Below are 11684 nucleotides of genomic sequence, written 5' to 3' on the forward strand. Positions count from 1 at the left end.
TATTATTAATTTTTAAAATGATTTAAAATGGGAGATTAAGATTGTACATATAGCAGGGCCGTATATGTAATAGGGATATCAGTTAAAGCTTTAAGTGAATAAAGAAGAGACTAGTTTTTTCAGTAGATCTATATAAGACCTATTATCTTCTATTCATAGCTAGTTTTTTAGAATATAATTAAACAATTAGGATCTATATATCATGGGTACTACATCTTCCGTATCCTTCTCGTATAAATACATAGGAAAATGTAAAATCAAAGGTGGAGTGGCGCTCTAGTTACAATTATGGCCTACTTGCAATTGTGGCCTTCTATTTAGAGAACATATATCATTTTTATTTCTAATTCAAGCATCAACTTATCATTGCAATACTTATAGAAGCCTTAAAAATTAAAGTCTATTATCTTTTTTCCCTAAAACTGAAAGCAATATACTTACTAATATAACTTCTATTTTCGCAAATAAAAATCGAAAACAAAAGTAACCCTTTTCCTTCTACTTTTTCTCCCTTGAAAACAATAACATGTATCCTTCATCACAATAACCTCAAGGACCTGATTGATCATAAAACTAGATCTAGATCAGAGATGACTGCCCGCATTACAGCCCGGTCGCCAACGAGCTCTTTGTCGCAAGTAGATTGCTTATGGATAGGTTAGTTCCAGTCAGTCAAAGGGATCGTCACAGACAGGACTACGTTCTACATATGCTGCACAAGAGTCGCTGTATGGGCAATACTGAGCTGGCACTAAGTCAACCAACCTATGAAGAATGAAGATCTATATAAATAGATAGTTTCCTTAATATATAAAGCTTTATACTCAACTCAAATAGCATCTTCGGTTACTAGTTACTATTTGTACCCAACCTTATTCAAATCTTGATTATATCATTTATCAACTGTAAACCCTACAATAATACTACCGCCTGTAAAAGCCCTAATACTCACCAATCGGATATTCCTTCCACATGATATCTAAGACAAGTATCTGTAACACTATGGTCGATTCTATGAAGAAAGAAAAAGAGATTTGCGCTTCCGGTTCTCAATTATGTGTGTGCGCCACGTGATTGGTACGGTAACGGTAAGCGAAGGCTCTGCCTGAGCCAGACATCACGGGCTCCACCCCTTACATATTCCTGGCTATCACTTAAACATGATTTTATAGAAGAAGAGAAACCTAACATATTATGTATGAATTTCTTTAAATATCAACTTTACAAAGTCTCCCATTCGAATCTTCTTCCCAGGATTCACTTCCTACTGCTGTCCGGCCCCATAGAAGGCCCTTAGAATCAACCTCATTTTTGATACTAAGAAGAGATTCATAATTATCACCGTAAAACACCCGCTGCCACTCTTTCTCCCGGATATCCCCTTCATTTAAATATGCAGATCCTCCATCCGGTGTAAATTCTTCTATTAGTGGAAGCAAAGTATCTGTCAGTAGTACTTGGTTCTCGAGGTTTGCTTCCCAATCAGTTCTATTCCACCAGCTATGATACGACAATTAGCTCTAGTTTTATAGTAAGAATTGAATTGTATATACTTACGTTCCTACTACGAAACTAACCATACTACTTCTAAGGACGGGATTGACTGAGTTGGGGAATGAAGAGTTCGAAGGAGCTTTGAAAGCAAGTCCGCTAATCCCAGCACCATAGGAGCATATACTCGCAAGAGCATCTATCAACCCACTTGAGTTAGTAGCCAAAACCGAACGAGGGAGCAAGCGACTGCCGATTTGGAAAATAGAAGTCTCCGAAGGAGGATTCATAGCAATGGCACTTTCGTAAAAGTTAGGAAACTCGACGGATGTATATGCTGAATCGTTGTATATTAGCACTTAGCCATATGTATAAGACATATATAGAAGAATCTTACAGTATGAGATCTGAAGATCGGTCAGCACCTGTAATACAGGTGCAAAGATCTCATCCATCTTTCCTTTCGTCATGCCTGGTCCTGTAGCTGGAGCTAAACTGAATCCTGTGGTCTGCAGTGTCCAGATAGCCACGCTACCCGCGTCTGTTAGAGCAGGGAGGACATTATGAAAGGCTGCCACAGCGCTGTAGAATAGATCTTGGGAGACGCCTTGATTGGTGAATGTGAGATTCGCGGCTGTTGTCACTTCTTCCGGGTACGCTCTGACTGTCATTGAAAGGACTAGCCCGTAAGTTCCACCGCCGCCGCCGCTTAACGCCCAATATAGAGCTTGATTGTGATATGGAGATACTCTCATATGTTGTCCATCAAGAGCGATCACCTCCCATTCCAAAACCTGGTCTGCACCAAATCCATACTTCGACAGTAGTGGGCCATGACCACCACCCTGAGTATAACCCCCTGAAATACCTACGCTGGCAGTAGCCCCCCCAACAATCGTCAAACCCTGTGTATGAGCCAGAGTAGTAGCCTCTAGAACCTGCAGTCCGGCACCAATCACCATAGCTTTTCCTGTGTATCCCTTCGAAGCATAATCCAGAAATTTAAAGTCCCGAATATTATGCGTCCAGATAGCTAAGGCACCATCACCCGAAGATTTTCCAAAGTAATCATGCCCTGTGTTCCTGACTACCAAACGCAGATTTCGCTTCGTCGCAAATGCAAGTGTAGCTTGATAGTCTGACGCGCAGCTGGCATTCACTGCATATTGGACGTAGGTACCTACGACGCACTGACTCTGAGTAGGATAGAAAGGATCACAGCTGTGGTTCGCCCAGAATGGTGCCATGACGGAGTGGGATGTATCCGCATGAGTCTGGGGGTCGATCCAAGCGGCCTGCAGATCCGTACATTTTGATACATTGTACGTGCTTTGGTTTCCGAAGGTTTCATGGCACACAGATCCGATTGGTATAGTTGAGATCAGTCTTCCATTTATAGATGTATTAAATGCAGCCCATTCTGATACGCTGGGCCAGCATAAGTCTCCTGGAAAACAGCGACAGCTTTCGAGAATAGTAGATGCACACAGCCATGGTCCACTGATGAGGATGATAAAAATAATTAGGAGGGGTTTGAGCCTGTGTGAGACTTGGCGGTGGGAAATTTCCATCTTGAAGTCTGCAGCGCAAAAGGAAAAAATGCAGCCCAGAAAGAGACAAGTAATTGATCACAGGAGAGGAAGGCCATTTGTTCAGTCATGCGATGAGATGTTGATATTGACAAATGATCTTCAGCACAAATTCGCCAACCAGCTTGAAATGTTGCGATGTGTGTAAGAGGAAGCTGAGTAGCAGCTTGTATCTGTTCGTTCCCGGAATATCCTAAAAGAGTTCGGAAACGCGATGCTACAGCAGAACGTTGCATCGTGAAGTGCAGCAAATGACACCGAGTATCCATCAAGTAAGAGATCGCGCATTACATTGCGTCGGACTATTACTTTGCGGTGCTGTGTTAGTGCGGCGCGTGAAATAAAATTAGAGAAGTGTATGCCAGGAAATTTCAACTGCCAGTAATTAAGGCACTAGAAAGCCAAGCATTCAGCCTAAACGATTAAGAATAAGACGCAATCCCATTGGCATTTTTCCAAGAGAGGCGCAGCAGGTGCAGCACAGCATACAGGTAATCACCGCTCGGCATGTCTGTCCGAAAAGAAACTAGCAGGAGTGGGCTAATTGAAAAGCCACATGAAAGCGTAAGTAAAATGCATCCGGAATATCATGGGTATCTGTCCGATGCTTTAAAGATTGATTTGACAGCCGCCTCAAGTAACGTCTTTTCCCGAATTGTGCATCAAGCCCCCCTGACGTGACTGGCTGCATGAATATATTACCACCTGATAATGATATCTGAGCAGAAATTTCTGAATCACCGCATAAAACTTCATGCTGACTGCAGTAGAGTGATCGCAAGTAATTGCTTTATTCCTTTTGGGATATTTGCAACTATCTTCCCCCACTTATACAATTTGCGGGGAGTTCCGTCGATACCCATCGAAATTATCCACTCCGGGAAACTGAGAACTCTTTTTGATCCACCAATTGAATGCGGGTGGGTGGAATTTATGTCAAAGTTCCGGTCCGAACCTATAGAACCGCAATAATTTCTTAGCCCAGTATCTTTCTGATGTTTATAACATTACAATCCTTCCACCTGCAATGGGAAGATCCCAAAATGCCGACCAAAGTGGACGCCATGTCTGTAGTCGAGTCTCCTTCTTTGGTGAAACGAGTCGAGATCCTTGCCAAAATTGCCAGATACTTTTGGCAATTTACGAGCAGCGACGTTGTGACCTTTGTCGTTCCTAACACGGTATTTGGGATCTGTTGTGCGCTTGCTGGACCTCCTCTCGTTTCAGGAGACCACATTTCGGCCCGGGAAGTGCTCTGGAGAACTCCTGCTGTCGTGTTATTCAACTGGTCGAACCTCCTAATCTTTGTCCTCGCCAACCAGCGACTATGGGAGTCCGTAACCGAGGATCAGCTAAATAAACCATGGAGGCCTATACCTCAAGGGCTGGTGACTCGTACAGAAGTGCGTCTAGCATTGCAGTTGTTAATTCCTGCTGTACTTGCTATCAACCACTGTTTTCTCAATGTTGGAGCCGAGACGGCTTGTATTTTGACGGGAACGTGGGTTTACAATGATCTCAAAGCGTCAGATGATGGTTGGATCCAGCGCAACTTCATCGCTGCTCTCGCTTTTTGGGTGTACAACCGAAGTTCTCTGAAAGTCGCTATCGGCGGAGGCGGTTCTTCTGACGCAGTTATCACACCTATCGGACAGTTATGGGTTCTAGTAATCAGTGGTGTCATTATGACAACAATGCATGTCCAAGATCTGAAAGATGTACTTGGCGATAAGTCGAGAGGGCGCGAAACTGCACCAATTCTTCTGGGAGAGTGGATTACTAGGTGGTCACTTGCAATTCCTATTTTCCTTTGGAGTCCGATTTGCGCGCTCTTCTGGGGTGAATGGATAGCGTCTATTCCAGCAACTATCATCGGCTTTTATGTATCATACAGGTGTATTTTGCGCAGCGGAAAAGATGAGGATAAATGGACATGGCAAGTGTGGTGTTGCTGGACAGCATTGTTATCACTCATGCCTCTAGGACATGAACAATGGCGGCAAATTTAACCATCAGTGATGACTCTGGGCTAGGCTTATAATGAATGGCTTATGGAGATAATCTGTACGAACATACGACACGTGATTCGGTTACTACTTCTGGTATATTGCATAAGAGCGAGGATTGTCAAAGCAGGGATTGGAGAATGTGAAAGGATAATTCCGTACTCAGCACTTCATCCGGTGCAACCTCAATTCTAAAATACCATAATACATACGCTCACCGAAGTTACCAGTGATTAATTAACCAAAGAAAAAGTTCTTTCTCCGACAATTTCAAGAAATCAAATGTCACAATTCCCCGATGTTCCCAACATTATGTATTAAATATAGTAGCGTAGTTCCCAGCATTGTCGTATATAGTACGGTCGCGAGTGAATTTGTGAAACCACATCATGCACTGCCCCGCCCTCTTTTGTTGGTTGTGTCTAGGACCGAGTAATCAGCAATGCTGATCAGAATATATAACACTCCTCTATTTCATGGTTCCTTTCTTTCAAAACACTTGTTTCTTGAGAACTTATTGAACGGCAAATACCTGATTTCGTACCATCTCCATAATCTTCGGCCATCATAATACAAGTTGCTGAAGCCACCATGCAACCTCCATATCCATGCCCAACAGCCACTTGGCACAACGATGTCTATCATGCTATTGACGCTACTCAGCCAGCCCTTAGTCAAGCAGGACGAACTGTCATCGTCACAGGAGCGGTAAGACTCCTTATGTCATTTCGAAAACATACGCAGATGCTTATTGATCTATCATAGGGTAGCGGAATTGGACGCGAGACAGTCCTGGCATTTGCCAAAGCGGGAGCCAAGCATTTAGTACTCATTGGCCGCACTGAATCAGATCTACTTGAGACGCAGAATCAAATCCCTCAGAACACAGCCAGCAGCTCAGTATTTGCTACATCCGTTTCCGATGAGGCAGGAATTAAAAAGGTAGCTGAGGCAGTTGGCACGTGGGATGTTCTCGTGATGGGTGCGGCAAGCAAGGGTATCAAGGGACCTATTGTCTCTGTAGATCTCGCCAAGTGGTGGGAAGCATATGAGGTTCGTCCGATATCGATTTTTAACAATGACCTGCTAAGCGTTTTTAACTAGACCGATGTTAAATCCATTGTAATAATGGCCCAAGCCTTTTTTCCAAATGCGAATAAGGCTGGCGCATATGTGTACGGACTCACCTCAGGGAGTTTGGTGCTACCAGTTACATGGATTGCTGGGCAATCGGCTTACCAGAGTGCCAAGACGGCACAAGTGAAGATAATGGAGTTCTTAGCATCGGAGAACCCTGACATCTTCATTTGTACCGTCCACCCTGGAATGGTGGACACCAAGGTATTTCGTGCAGCTGATGTTGATCCCGCTACACTACCGATGGACACTGGTATGTACCATTGCTCCGTCCTATCTTCAAAGATCATAATTACTAATCCATACTTCCCATCCACAGCTGCGTTGCCTGCGAACTTCCTAGTTTGGCTTACTCAGCCGAAGACAAAATTCCTGAATGGACGGATGATCTGGGCTAACTGGGATGTTGATGAACTTTCTGCGCAAGCTGAGAAGATTCAGAATAGTACCATCTTTACCCTTGGATGCGAAGGATGGCCTTTCGTGCCTGGAGGATGAATGTATCTAGATGCGTAATCAGCTGCCTAGCTAGCATGTGTGCAAGAGTGGAGGGGCTCGTGCTCGCCCCACTAGGTCTTTTCCGTAGTGGTTGTGACAATTGATAAGCTTACTATGCAGTATGTATGTATTTTTGAATGTTATGATGACAAGGAGGGATTGGAATATGAAGGTGAGGAAGTGGGTAACCTTAGGCTTACTATGCAGTATGTATATGTTTTGAATGTTACGATGACAAGGAGGGATTGGAATAGGAAGGTGAGGAAGTGGGTAACCTTAGGCTTACTATGCAGTATGTATGTGTTTTTGAACGCTACTCGTGCTACCAGAAAGCATGCAACTCCGACGCTAGATGCACATACCACAAGATGGTAAACTACAAGAGGACTAACCTGGTTTTCATAGCGCCGGAGTTGCATACTTTCTGGCAGCACGAGTGTGATGACAGGGAGGTAACGGAATAGGGAGGGGTAACCTTATGCGAGAGTCAAAATATTGAGAAAAAATCGATGATTATCAACCTTTAGATTACTACATTCGCGCCCTATGTGCTCGTACATTGTACATACTGGAGAATTTCTTTCGTCTGCCCATCTAAAAAATAATCATATGATGACTTCGAGATAATTTGAACCTCTCGTTTGTTCGCAGTACTTTGGATGTAGGCGCAAATATGTAAAAGTTGAAGTTTAGGTTAAGGTTAGTGATGCTGGGGAATGTACAGAAGAACACTGTAGTCGTAGTCGTCAATACTAGTATTGTGCAGCCTATCTCACCAATAACCTTACAACCAAACGTCAAAAGCAAAATAAACATGCCAATGAGATTCTGACATCTTATCACCGATTTCAAAACCTAGTATCGCGATATACTAGTGTTGGCGTTAAAACTTGCACAAATTTCGCATAAATACTAGGATTATCTATATAGTACAAGGATAGTGCAACTCCGTCATGCTATTCATGATTTATGCTGACCTCGATTTCCCGCCAAATCTTTGACTTGGGAATTTCCTGAGAGTCATGCTGCCCGGATTCAATATCAGTTTCGTGGCGTCTTTCGATTTTGCTAAGAGGGACTTCCATAGATTCAAGCTCGGTTCTTTCGTCACTGATTTGTGTGAATCTCCTCCGGCTGCTATTTCCCCCCCGCGAATCATCCGTCGACCCAGACGTGTCTTTTTGTCCACCAGTTCGACCCAGAGTGTATCTGCTAGAGGTGACTGATTTATAAAAACTTGACATGGCTGGAAGAAGGAGCCTAGTCAATAGAGGGCTCATTTGCGGCAAGTTTGCAGCGATGATTCCAAGCCAAAGCTCGAGATGGCTTTGTAGCCCGACAGGGACAACGAACCAGCTCCAGTCGACCGACTTCGTGGATTTAATAGTAGTGTCGATTCTCCATGCGCCAATACCGACCACGCTGGAAAGTAATTCTCAGTTAAAGCCTACAAAATATGTATTTTGATGGAAAACTTACGCCAATCCCAGGCTGAACATAGATGTAACGAAAACCTTCTTGGCTACACTCATCTGTAAGGACCATACAGAGGGAATCGGGATTATGACAATAATTAGATCCAGAGCCATGTTCGCCCCTACTGATGCGAACTCTTGGGTTTGAATGGCCCTGCAGTGAGCCAAGGTAAACATAATGTCGGGGCTCCATTGCGCTGATACTGGCAGGCACACAGTCATGAAAATTGGTACGAAGGCGATCAAAAAGGCAACACTAAGCCCCATCGTCACGTAGACGGCCCACTTGAGCCTGCGACCTGGGAAAATAGAGAGGTACATCCATAATACCGCCAATTTCGCAAAACATGTCGCAAACGTCCAAGTGAAGGAGGCGGAATACTGGGCCTAGAAACAAGTATAAGCTTCCTATGCTTATCAGCCTACTCTCTTCTCAGTGACATACCTTATGTTGAAATGTGGAATCTTCATAAGTTAGGTCCACTGCATGAGCTCCGAGATTATGATGGTAGCCTGAGATTCAGTCAGTGTAATTCCACCAGCTGTTGGATGGTCATCGATATGCACGCACTCATAAATGTTGGAATCTCGAGTCCAATGAGGTTAAGCTGTATTGCGGTTAGACATTTTGTTTATGGGAACGAAAGACGTGGAAACGGAGCTTACAAATGCAAAGACAACGAAAAAGTCGTCGAGAGAAAGCTTTCTTCGCTGTATCCGTCGGGCCCAAAATCGACCGATCATACTCAGTATTACAAGTATTGTAAACACGATTAACCAGACTATCACAGTCTTCCCACGCTCTGTCGTAGCCATTTGGAGGTTTACTGCCTGTTTTCCGAATTTTTGTGTTCTAAGAAAAAGCAATAAGAAGTATTGAAATGGTGCCTACAGATATACCAACCAAGGAGATTGGCTGAAGCATTAATTGAAGTTTCCAACCATCCTTTCTCACACAAAGCGATCATACTTGGCTGTACGTACCAAAATGTACGATGTAACCCTAATATCACAATCACAGCCTCCTGAATTTGGAATCCGTACAGGTAGCATGGTTTGGTCTGAGTAAGCACACTGTGCACTATATCTCCAACTCGCATATATTGCCTTCCTCTTCCGGACTGGGATATTAACCCGGTCTACTACCCGGTCTACTACCCGGTCTTCCTACTTATTGCCTTTGGGAAAAATGGCGTGGTAAGCATATAACCCTTTTCTCTTGTCCGAAAGCGATATTTTTTTTAATTGGAAGAATCCTACGGTAGCTAGTTTGTGGAGGCAAATTCATATTGGATTCTTCTTCCGGAATAACCTATTTTGAGGAAAGTAGCTGAACACGAGGTTTTCGGATACTTCTGTAATAAGTACCTTCCAGTTTTTATCTTTTTCTCTGCAACACAAGCTTTTGTAACATCAATTGATAACTTGCGTCTTATTGCACATGGCACTCTGCGTGCATATGCAACACGCAAGCTGATTCACGAATTGTTACGTTCTTGTTGGATAAATCAATCGCCGTTGTATCCGAACCACGTTTTTTGTCGCAGTCATCACCTTCGCCGCAGCACAGACCGATCACCAATCACCAATTAACAAAGGACAATTGCGGCCAACAACCTGACACCGTTAAGATGATTGATCACGGCGGCTTCCTCGCGAATCTCCATCGAGGGCTCGTAAAGAGCTTCTCTGCTATCGCAATCATGTCAATGGTCCCATTTAGTTCCTACCCTTTTGGTTCCTGCCCTTTGATGGCCACTGCCTCTTCCCTTACTTCAACCTGTCGCAACTTTCCTGGAGATCTCTTCTATCCTAACGCCTCGGAGTGGGCTCTTTTCAATGCAACACTTGGCGGGAGGCTCATTGCCTCGGTACCTATCGCTGCAATTTGTCACCAAGATCATTATGACAAGGCTGCTTGCGACAATCTTCAGAATAACTGGTACCTTCCTGAGCCCCACCTAGCCTCCTCCTCCTCTGCTATGGCATGGATGTTCACGAATAACTCTTGCAACCCTTTCCTTCCAGAGTCAGCATCATGCACTTTAGGAAACTACGTCAGCTATACCGTCAACGCAACATCCTCGTTACATATTAGGGAAGCTGTCATCTTTGCTAATCTGTTCAACCTTCGCTTGGTTATTCGTGGAACTGGTCACGACTACAATGGCAAATCTACTGGTGCAGGAGCACTTGCTATATGGACACATTATATGACATCTCTCTCTCTTATTGATTCATATAAATCTACTGCATATAATGGAAAAGCTGCAGTCCTTGAAGCTGGTGTATCATCTATTCAAGCTTACCAATTTGCTGACGCAAATAACGGAACTATAGTAGGAGGAAACTGCCCTACTGTGGCGTTGGCAGGTGGCTACAGTCAAGGAGGGGGACACGGCCCGCTTGCTACAAAGTTTGGTCTTGCAGTTGATCAGGTCCTGGAATGGCAGGTTGTAACCGGTATTGGAGCACTGGTTACAGCTTCACCAACTGTTCATTCTGATCTCTACTGGGCCCTTTCTGGAGGTGGAGGTGGAACCTATGGTGTTGTTGTGTCGGCAACCGTTAAGTTTCACCCAGAGATAAAGTCTCTCTCCTCTGCGACTTTGCAATTTGCTACTCCATCCACAGCGGAAGGTGCTACTGTATACTGGAATGCTATCAAGGTGTTCTTGCAATCGCTACCAAACATGGTCGACAGCGGTCTGCAACTTGTGTGGACTGCTGGTGCCGGTTTTTTCCTCGTGTCGCCAATCGTCGGCCTTGAGATCGAACAAGATGTCATTGATAACCTTATTGCGCCAACTCTTTCTACGCTCACTGCAGGCGGGATTCCATACGCTTATGTATCCTCAGCATCTACCTCTTTTCTGAACTACTATCAGTCTGCAGGCTTCGGTGCTAATGTCTCCAACGCCAATACTGCTGGGCGATTGATCCCTCGCTCGGTAGTTCAAAACAGTACTGATAGTTTCATCTCTATTCTTAAATCTGTTGTCAACAACAACTATGTCATGGCTGGTGTCACTCTTGATGTCAACAAAACCGTGGTTCCCGGCGCGCCAGATATTGCCGTGAACCCATACTGGAGAAAAACGCTCATGAATGCCGTATACGGAACTTATCTTGATTATACAAATTTCCCAGCCAATTTTGCAAGCCAAGACTATATGACCAACACTATTGGGCCTGCACTAGCTGCTCTTACACCCAACGGGGCGGTATACCTCAATGAGGCCGATTTCCAACAACCTAATTGGCAAACTGCGTTTTACGGCGCAAACTATGGTCGTCTGAATACGATCAAAGCCAAGTACGATCCGTTGGATAGATTTTACGCTCTGGGTGCGGTAGGAAGCGACCGTTGGACGCAACAAATGGACGGTCGACTATGCAAGGTTTAATGCCGGATCGCTGCAGTAATACTTGTTAATTTCGATGTGTCAAAGGTAACGGTTACACAGAAAGAGGATGGTTAGGGTTTA

The 11684-nt window shown here is 44.2% G+C and overlaps 6 protein-coding genes across 6 annotated transcripts; 3 read left to right on the forward strand and 3 right to left on the reverse strand.

The window, feature by feature from the left end:
• Positions 1-1208: 1208 nt before the first annotated feature.
• Bfra_002451 (putative fad binding domain protein) lies at positions 1209-2738 on the reverse strand (the record flags this gene model as incomplete). The annotated part of the gene is made up of 3 exons (XM_037332870.1): positions 1209-1500; positions 1558-1828; positions 1889-2738. 3 exons carry the CDS (start codon positions 2736-2738, stop codon positions 1209-1211), a joined length of 1413 nt encoding a protein of 470 aa, XP_037194998.1.
• A 1385-nt stretch (positions 2739-4123) lies between these two features.
• On the forward strand, positions 4124-5089 carry Bfra_002452 (uncharacterized protein; the record flags this gene model as incomplete). The annotated part of the gene is made up of 1 exon (XM_037332871.1): positions 4124-5089. The coding sequence occupies one exon, from the start codon at positions 4124-4126 to the stop codon at positions 5087-5089; it is 966 nt and encodes a 321-aa protein (XP_037194999.1).
• A 588-nt stretch (positions 5090-5677) lies between these two features.
• On the forward strand, positions 5678-6721 carry Bfra_002453 (putative short chain dehydrogenase protein; the record flags this gene model as incomplete). Its single annotated transcript, XM_037332872.1, has 4 exons — positions 5678-5794; positions 5852-6139; positions 6191-6476; positions 6543-6721. The coding sequence occupies 4 exons, from the start codon at positions 5678-5680 to the stop codon at positions 6719-6721; spliced, it is 870 nt and encodes a 289-aa protein (XP_037195000.1).
• Positions 6722-7677: 956 nt separating this feature from the next.
• Bfra_002454 (putative integral membrane protein) lies at positions 7678-9012 on the reverse strand (the record flags this gene model as incomplete). Its single annotated transcript, XM_037332873.1, has 5 exons — positions 7678-8143; positions 8201-8583; positions 8642-8709; positions 8768-8804; positions 8863-9012. The coding sequence occupies 5 exons, from the start codon at positions 9010-9012 to the stop codon at positions 7678-7680; spliced, it is 1104 nt and encodes a 367-aa protein (XP_037195001.1).
• An 8-nt stretch (positions 9013-9020) lies between these two features.
• Bfra_002455 (uncharacterized protein) lies at positions 9021-9249 on the reverse strand (the record flags this gene model as incomplete). Its single annotated transcript, XM_037332874.1, is given in 2 exon segments — positions 9021-9170; positions 9181-9249. 2 exon segments carry the CDS (start codon positions 9247-9249, stop codon positions 9021-9023), a joined length of 219 nt encoding a protein of 72 aa, XP_037195002.1.
• Positions 9250-9899: 650 nt separating this feature from the next.
• On the forward strand, positions 9900-11603 carry Bfra_002456 (putative fad fmn-containing isoamyl alcohol oxidase protein; the record flags this gene model as incomplete). Its single annotated transcript, XM_037332875.1, has 1 exon — positions 9900-11603. The coding sequence occupies one exon, from the start codon at positions 9900-9902 to the stop codon at positions 11601-11603; it is 1704 nt and encodes a 567-aa protein (XP_037195003.1).
• Positions 11604-11684: the final 81 nt, after the last annotated feature.

Source organism: Botrytis fragariae (assembly GCF_013461495.1).
Source record: "Botrytis fragariae strain BVB16 chromosome Unknown tig00000012, whole genome shotgun sequence".
Classification (NCBI taxonomy): Eukaryota; Fungi; Ascomycota; class Leotiomycetes; order Helotiales; family Sclerotiniaceae; genus Botrytis; species Botrytis fragariae.